Raw genomic sequence first — 9,288 nt, forward strand, 5'->3', positions numbered from 1 at the left:
TATAGTTTTTTACATTACTGGTGAAATATCTTTATTAAATTAAATTATAATTTTGTAATATAAATTTTTGTTTTAACGAAAAAGTTTAAACAATGCAAAATGCTCAGAATTATTGAAAAAAAAAACTTCCGAAAAAAATTAGGTCGACGTCGTACCCATAAATCGATTTCTCATGTCCGAAATAGGGGGAAACAGTCATTTCTTTCAAAATTACCTACCAATTTTTTTTTGAAAAATGTTTTTAAAGTTTATACGAAAAATATTATAGTTATGCAAGAATTCTAATGGCAGGTTAATTGAAGGTTAAAACCATTTAAAATGGATGTGCGTAATTTTAAAACATCTTTTAAAAATTGTTCACATTTCTTTTAAAATTAATGATAAAATGAAAATTTCTTTTTATATAAAAGAGCATTAACGAAACTTTTACCATAAGAGAAAGTACGTGCGACTCATTCGTGCATATATTTTAGATCGTTACCTATATCAACACATTTTTCATTAAAGTTTATAAAAGTTTATTTACAATATATGTACATTGTACAATGTATCTACATTATATTTACATTTAACCAAATTTCCAACAAGTAATCCCGACAAGTAATCCTGACGACATTGAAGCGTATACTCTCACCCGTCATTATTTGAAAATCGCTATTAAGCCGGTGAAATTATCATCGATCTATACGAAGATACATCGTGTAAACAATGAACTATACTAATGAATGAACTATCCTTTTCTAGTTTCCCAGTACCAGTACATATATACGAAATCTTCCCTTAGTGTCGTACACTTCAAACATTTGTGTTTCATGTTTTGGAATCGATGCTGGCTTGGCTTACGAGCTGGTATCATCAGGTTTTGGAACTGGAGAAGAGCGTTTGTGGTGTTTGCAAAGCCTTAGGCCGATATAATTTGAATTGCGTTGTGAAGAGGAAGCGTGTTTAATATAAATGTGTCATCACATATCATTAATAGGATTTTCATGTGTACTCATCACAGGACAATAATTACACACGTTGACATTAGTTGGTTCGGTCGACAATATGAGTGTGATTTTGGGGTAAAAATGATGGCCCAGTAGGTGTGAGTGTGTGAGTCTACCTCATTTGAGTGTGCTGTTGGTTGTGTTAGACTAGAAAATCGATTCCCTTATTATTCCGGAATTATAATGAGGATAATCGAAAAGTGTTCAATAACGCATATAACTCGTTTAAAAATAAATTATGGCTTTGTCTAGGGGAATATTTATTATGATTCGAATATTAGTATCCATAATATTGATATTCTACGGCACTTAAGGGAAGATAGGTTTACGTCTTTTTTTCTGAAAGCTATAGGTATAGTTATTGTTGAAGAGGTCTTTAAAATTAAACTTCACTTTGGTGAGTTGTGGGTCCTGCCAAAGAAAGATCTCTAATGAGAAATTGTTTTTCCAGACGATGTGGTTTTTGGCCCTTTCTTAATCCCGAGAAATTAACTCATTTGTCATTGATATTATGTTGACATGATTTTAACTCCTAGGTACTTTAAATTGGTTCAGTAAAATCACTTACTCAACTTTTTGAGTAATTTAAAAAAAACGAAAATAAGCCACAATTTGGTGCAAATGTTAGGGGTATTATGAGTTATGATCCCCTCCACATCGAGATCAACAGCGCCAATTTAAAGAAATAAGGAGAAAAAGAAGCATGTGCGTAGGAAAGGGGGAGGGGGTGGGGGTAGGTTTGGCCAGGAGTTTTTTGATCTATATCTTCTCGGTTAGGCCTCAGTTATAGCTGCATGTAAAATCCATCAGTAAAAATTGTAACATCAGGAATCTGAAATGTTTTACTGATGAACGTTTATAGCAATCAGTAAATTTACGTCATTAAATTAAAATTTTTATTTGACACTCGCGCCTCATACTATTTTTTTCGTTTTTTTTTTTACTGTTGGTTTATCAGTAATTTTTTAATGATGGCACCGGAACAATAAAAAAACGAAACACCATCAGTAAAACGAAATGAAATTTTGTTTGGCATTTGGCAGTCAGCTGTTCAGTAAAATGAAATTTATAAAATGAATTTGTGAATAAAATTTAATACAAAATGCATTGATTCTTTTTGAAAAAATTAGTGGAAATATATTTTCAATTTATTTCATCAAAATTTTCCCTAAAATAAAAGATTAAAGTATTCAAAATAGCAAAACAAAATGTTTACTGATGGATTTACTGACCAAAACCCGCAATCTCAAAAAGAAAATCCCCCAAAGCCGAAATCCCAAAGACAAACCTGTGTAAAGACAAAATCGCCAGGAAAAAATCTCAAAAAAAAAGAAAATCCCAAAATTTCAGATGCGCAATTTCAAGATCGCGCGAGTTACAAAGGTACCCATTCCTATGGCACCACAGTTGGTACCTATTCAGATACCAATGCCTAAACAATAATCGAATAACCGTAGACTAAACAAAAGATAAGATAAACAACATCTCATCTCAGTATAAACATATAAATTTAATCAAATATAATTTTCAAAGACAATATTCGGCACCGTAGGTTAAGTGATCAAATGTAACATAGTTTTAAGTCAGTTCTTAAGATACCGTCAATAAAGCAAGATCATCTCGATCCGATTATTAATAAAAATTGTGCGTTGCGTTTTCATTTTAATTCTCCACGTTAGGAGAAGTTTATATATTTTTTTAAGATCCACGAGGATCAGTTACTTAACTGGCGCAGTCGGTAGGATACCCAGTATCCGCTCGCTCGAATACAAATAATATCGGTTAAATCAAAATCCGATCTAATAAAAGTGAGAAAATTGTTCTGATCTTAAACTGAGTAAAATTGGGGTTGTGCGATCTTATAAATAAGGGAAAGTCATATAAACGCACTCTGAAAACACCTATTGAGACTGATAGGTTCGACCCAAAACTCTGATCAAATAATATAAATCAAATCACATAAATTCGACAAATAACATAATATAAACATAAAATGGAGCAACAAATTAGTCTTCTTTTAACCGCGACGGCGGAGCAGAAAGAACTCCTGCGGCAGCAGCAGTTATTGCAGCAACAACAACAACCAGACACACAAGAACATGACCAACAGCAACATGACCAACAGCAGCAACAACAGCAACAAGACCAACAGCAACAACAGCAAGAACAACTACCTGATATCAAACCTGTTACAATTGTTCTACCAGAGATGGAAATAGTAAAAATTATTCAAAGAGTTAAACCGTTTAATGCAGAAGGGCCAAGAGACGTGGCATCCTTTATATATGACATAGATATTAACTTACAATATCTAACACCAGCCACAAAGGCTTTTACAATACAAAATGTAGTCAGAGGACTAATACAGGGAAGAGCTCAACAACCAATTCGAATGCTAGGACCATATGCAACATGGACATCAATGAGAGAAACACTTATCAAAAACTTCGGACCCCAAGAAAGTTATATCAACATATACACAAAAGCAGTAAGTTTAAGAAATAACAATCTAGAAATATATTATTTTAAGTTGTGTGAATTAATGGATAGAATTAATATTAAATATAATTTTGAATTGGTTAAATGTAATGAATTTTCACCCGAGAATGTTAAGGGTATGTTTTTTAGAATTTTCTGCTCTCAATTAAATACAAATCAGGAAAGTTTCGTACTTAGTCGAAACATAAATTGCATGCAAAAAGCATACGAACTATTAAACAATTATAGAAATTCGAATCCACAGTTTTTAGAAGGACACCCTTCTAGACCTAGAAATTATAATGATTCCAACCGAAACAATGGTGGAAATTTCAACAGTAGAAATCCAAATAATAACTTAAATAGATTTAATAATAATAATTTCTCAAATAACAGAAATTTAAACAGTGGTAACTTTAATAATAATAACGCCAATAATAATTACTCAAACTTTAGAAATTCTAACAGTAGAAATTTTAATAATAATAATTATAATAATAATAATTATAATAATAATAATAACAATACAGGGAATTACAATAGGTTTAATAATAATTCAAATTATAACAATACTCATAACAATAATGGGTATAATAGAAATAATAGTTATAGAAACAGTAACAATTATAACAATAATAGTTCCAACCAAAATCAAAATACAAACTCGAGAAGCATAAATATTAATCAAAACAATGAACCAGAAAGTCGCGAAGTAAATTTTCAGGTGGAGGCCTCAGAGGTCCTCTACCCATAGTAAATCTCACCATAGAAAACGAAACCATACCTGTACTTATTGATTCTGGTGCTTCAACCAGTAGCATAGACTCCAATTGTCTAAAATCATGTACAAGGTACAAATTAGAATATCCCCAGGATATTTTTGGTCTAACAGGTACAACAACAGTAACCGAACAGATCAAAACATCCTTCCCAAAAGAATTCAACGCACCTAAAAACAATAAGATGATGTGGAAAATTTTAAATTTTTCCGGAAAAAGTTTCAAGGCAATCATTGGACAGAATATTCTGTACCCTTTAAATGCCATCCTCAATCTAGGGGAAGGTTCGATTAAAATTTTTAAAGAAACACTCTTTTTTAACTATGCCTGTCCACAGGAAATCAATTGTTTCGAAGAACTTAAAGAAACAAATAATTTAGATTGCTTATACAAAGATTTAAACAAAGAAGAAAACGATTCCCTCAGAAAAGTTTTAAAACACAATAGTGACTTATTCTATAGAGAAGGCACTGATCTAAGTTGCACTTCAAATACAACACATAGTATAACCACTACGGACGATAGACCCATATTTTCAAAAATTTATCGTTTCCCAAAAATACACGAAGAAGAGGTGGAAAAACAGGTTAAGGATATGCTGAAACAAGGCATCATACAAAAGTCAAATTCCCCTTACAATGCACCAATTTGGGTAGTACCCAAAAAGCAAGACAATTCGAGAGTTAACAAATGGCGAATAGTTGTAGACTATCGCAAATTAAATGAAAAGACTCATGAGAACAAGTTCCCTCTTCCCAACATCGAGTCAATTTTCGACAAACTCGGTAAAGCCCAATACTTTACCACACTAGACCTGGCTAAAGGTTTCCACCAAATTATGGTCGATAAAAAGGACCAACACAAAACCGCCTTTAGCACCCCCCAAGGACACTATGAATTTGTAAGAATGCCGTTCGGTTTGAAAAATGCCCCGGCTACGTTCCAAAGAATGATGAACGAAATTCTTGGAGAACATATTAATAAAATATGCGTCGTGTACCTTGACGACATTTTAATATTTGCAACTTCCTTACAAGAAATGGAAGTGAATATAAAACTTATTTTTAAAGAATTAAGAAAGAGCAACCTTAAAATACAAATTGACAAATGCAAATTCTTTTCCAAAAGCACTGAATATTTAGGTCACATTTTGACGGATAAAGGTATAAAACCAAATCCAAATAAAATAACAGCCATAGAAAAATTACGACCACCAAAAACTGTAAAACAAATTAAATCATTCCTGGGAATTACCGGTTATTATAGAAAATTCATCGAGAATTATTCCAAAATTGCAATTCCACTAACAGAATGTTTGAAAAAAGGAAGAAGGATCAATGAAAAAGATCCAGCTTTTCTTAAAGCCTTCGAAGAGTTAAAATCCTTGATTACGAGTCATCCGATATTAAGATATCCTGACTTCAAGAAAACATTTACTCTAACAATTGATGCCTCAGACAAAGCCATTGGTGCTGTACTGTCGCAAGATAATCACCCCATTTCTTTCGCATCTAGGACCCTCAATGAACATGAGATTAACTATGCAACAATTGAAAAGGAACTGTTATCTATAGTATGGGCAACTAAGTACTTCCGACCTTATCTTTATGGAGTGAGGTTCAACATAAAAACGGATCATAGACCATTAGTTTGGTTAAGTAATCTTAAAGATCCTGATTCACGAACAATAAGATGGAAAACAAGATTGAATGAATATAATCATAATATAGAATACGTTAAAGGTAAAGAAAATAAAGTGGCAGATTTTCTGTCGAGAATTAATGTTAACAAAAATGAAATAAATATTAACGAAATTAATAATGATGAAAGCAAAGAAAGTGAAATTATAGAAAACAAAGGTATAGTAAACAAATTTAAAACTCAAATAATTTTAGTTAAAGAAAAGGAACAAACTTATAACAAAGTGCATAGTAAGAAAAAGATCTTCATTACAGATGAAGAAATAAATAACAGTGAAATGATTAAAATATTAAAAGAATACTTACCTGACAAAGGAGTATTAGGAATTTATTCAGAATTAGAAGATAACTTATTTGAATTATTTAAAAGTAAAATGTTTGCAGATTTTACAACGTCACATTATAAGTTAATAAAATGTGCCTTATTAGCAGAAGATTTACTTAACAAAACCCAATGCTTTGAAAAGATAAAACAAATTCATGAGGAGACTAACCATAGAGGTATCCATGAAAACTACACAGAACTAAAATTAAAATATTATTTCAGTAAACTTCAAGAAGTAATAGCAGAATATATTAATAATTGCGAAGTCTGTAACTTAGCAAAATATGATAGGAAACCCCCTAAACCAAAATTTAAACATACGGTAACACCAAACAATAAAAACGAGATAATCCATTTAGACATATTTCATATTGAAAAGAAATATTATTTTACAGTAATTGATAAATTTTCAAAACATTTATACGTCAAAGAAACTGCAGAAAAAGGCTCAACTACCTTAGTTGAAATGATAAAAGAATACATTCAAAATTTTGATAGACCCAAATTAATTGTGGCAGATAACGAATTCAATACAGCTAATGTAATAGAATTTATAGAACAAGAAAATCTATCAATTCATTTTAATTCTCCAAATAGCCATACAGGTAATGCTGACATGAGTAGATGTCATTCTTCTCCATTTGAACACATAAGAATACTTAATATCACGGAACCGAATCTTGAAATCACAGAAAAGATTCTTAAAGCAGCTACGTATTATAACAATACAATACATTCAACCATAGCTAAGAAACCAATAGAAGTACAATTTGGAAATGTAGATATTAATGAAATTTTTAAATTATTAGAATCAAAGAAAAATCAATGGTTAGATTATCATAATAAAAACAGAGAAACAAATAAAGAATACCCCTACGATAAAGCTTATATTAAAAATTATGGTCAAATAAGACATAAAGAAAAACCAAAGTTTAGAAAAGTAGATATTAAACCAGACGATGAAGGAAATATTAGACATAATAGAGGCAATAGAAAATTAAAAGTCCATCCTACACGGATTAAAAGACAGAAAAAGTATTTTAAAGGACCAAATAAAGATAAAATCCCAAAACCCACAAATCAACAAAACCAAAATCAATAAAATTCTTTTATTACAGATTTTCAATCAACTCAACAGAAAAACAATCTTTATAATTATAACATTGTTAACTATGAGTCAAATAACAAGCATAAATGCTGATATCCAAATAGAAAACATAGAAGATGAAGGAATCATCCTAATAAAAGATGGAGACATACCAATAATAAGCGATTATTATCGAATTTATCACAGAATTAATTTACAAGAATATTTAGACACTATATATAACTTAACTTTATATATACACCAAAACGCAGATATTATATCAGTTATAGGAAACGACCAATCCCTTTTTCATAAAATTTCGAAAATTCAAACCAATATAAACATGCTTTTAAGTATTAATGAACATTCTGTAAAGAATAATAAAACACTAGTAAATAACAGAGTTAGAAGAGGACTAATAAATCCAATAGGTTCAATTTTTAAATTACTTTACGGAGTAATGGACAACGATGATAGAGAAGAAATATTAGAACATTTAGATATCATAGATAAAAATGATAAAAAAATTAGTAGATGCTTACAACCAACAAATTTCTATTAATGGAATCTTTCAAAACAATTTTAAAAATATCAGAGATAATATAGATGAAGTAAAAACCCAATTTTTTAAATTAACAGAGAACGTTAGAGACGAAATAAATGAAATAAAAAACGAAATTACACTACTTAAACTCCATAATTATATTTCTGAATTAGATAATGAAATTGAAAAAATTATTGATAATGTAAATGCAGCAAAAGAAGGAATTATGTCTAGATCAATCCTGGATATAGATGAAATTGAAGAAAATTTTATAGGTTTAAATGAGCTAAAAGAAATCAAAATTAACATTTTTGGTAAGGAAAATTCAAATATTTTTATAATTATAATAAGTGTACCAATATTTTTAAATAAACAATTTCCAACTTACTACTTAAGATTAATACCTTTTTCAAATAATTCAATTATATCAAATATAGAGAACAAAAAGTTCTAAAATACGAAGATAAAATCTATCCTATTAATCAAGGGGCACGGTAGTGCCCAGCCAAGTTCTCTAGCAACTTTGGCACTACACCCTTATTTACAGGAAACAACTCAGGCCATTTTCGACCCCCCTCTAACTTCCACACCAAAGATGCTAGAAATTTCAAACTCACTACATTTGTTGAGCTCGTCAAAACCAAACACCTCACAAAATTTCAGCCTCCTACGATGAGTAGTTTCTGAGATATAGGGCTTCAAAAATCGCAAAAACCGTAACTGACTCACTGACTCACTGACTCACTGACTCACTGACTCACTGACAGATCATCAAAATTATGGAGAACTTCCCGATATCGTAGAAACTTGAAATTTTACACGGTGATAGGACTTGTGGTGTATACAAAGGAAAAAATCGAAAATTTGAGATTTTCAATTCAGGGGGCGTGGCATCCGCCCATTTCCGCTGAATTTTCATCATATATTATAGAGCACTTCTGATTATCGTAGAATCTTGAAATTTGGTAGAATAGTAGAGCTGGTAGTTTATACAAAGGAAAAAATTTAAAACTTGAGAATTTCAGCCAGGGGGCGTGGCAACCGCCCATTTCCGCTGAATTTTCATAAATTATTATAGAGCACTTCTGACTGTCGTAGAATCTTGAAATTTGGTAGAATGGTGGTGATGGTAGTTTACACAAAGGAAAAAATTTAAAATTTGAGAATTTCAGCCAGGGGGCGTGGCAACCGCCTATTCCCGCTGAATTTTCATCAAATATTATAGAGCACTTCTGTATTTCGTAGAATCTTGAAATTTGGTAGAATGGTGGAGCTGGTAGTTTACACAAAGGAAGAAATTTAAAGTTTGAGAATTTCAGGCAGGGGGCGTGGCAACCACCCATTTTCACTGAATTTTCATCAAATAAAGAGATTTAATATTCTACA

The 9,288-nt window shown here is 31.0% G+C and overlaps 1 protein-coding gene across 1 annotated transcript; it reads left to right on the forward strand.

Moving 5' to 3' along the window:
- The first annotated feature begins 2,979 nt into the window (after positions 1 to 2,979).
- LOC129915185 (sun domain-containing protein 1-like) lies at positions 2,980 to 7,920 on the forward strand. Its single transcript, XM_055994658.1, has 2 exons — positions 2,980 to 3,477; positions 7,390 to 7,920. Exons 1-2 carry the CDS (start codon positions 2,983 to 2,985, stop codon positions 7,918 to 7,920), a joined length of 1,026 nt encoding a protein of 341 aa, XP_055850633.1. The 5' UTR covers positions 2,980 to 2,982.
- The last annotated feature ends 1,368 nt before the right edge of the window (positions 7,921 to 9,288 follow it).

This window comes from Episyrphus balteatus, chromosome 3 (genome assembly GCF_945859705.1).
Source record: "Episyrphus balteatus chromosome 3, idEpiBalt1.1, whole genome shotgun sequence".
Taxonomy (NCBI): domain Eukaryota; kingdom Metazoa; phylum Arthropoda; class Insecta; order Diptera; family Syrphidae; genus Episyrphus; species Episyrphus balteatus.

Excerpts from the sequence above, each read along its gene's own strand:
- LOC129915185 (XM_055994658.1), top strand. The coding sequence starts at position 2,983 with ATGGAGCAACAAATTAGTCTTCTTTTAACCGCGACGGCGGAGCAGAAA. Across the intron at positions 3,478-7,389 it reads TCAACATATACACAAAAGCA|ATTTTCAATCAACTCAACAG; the intron begins GTAAGTTTAAGA and ends CTTTTATTACAG.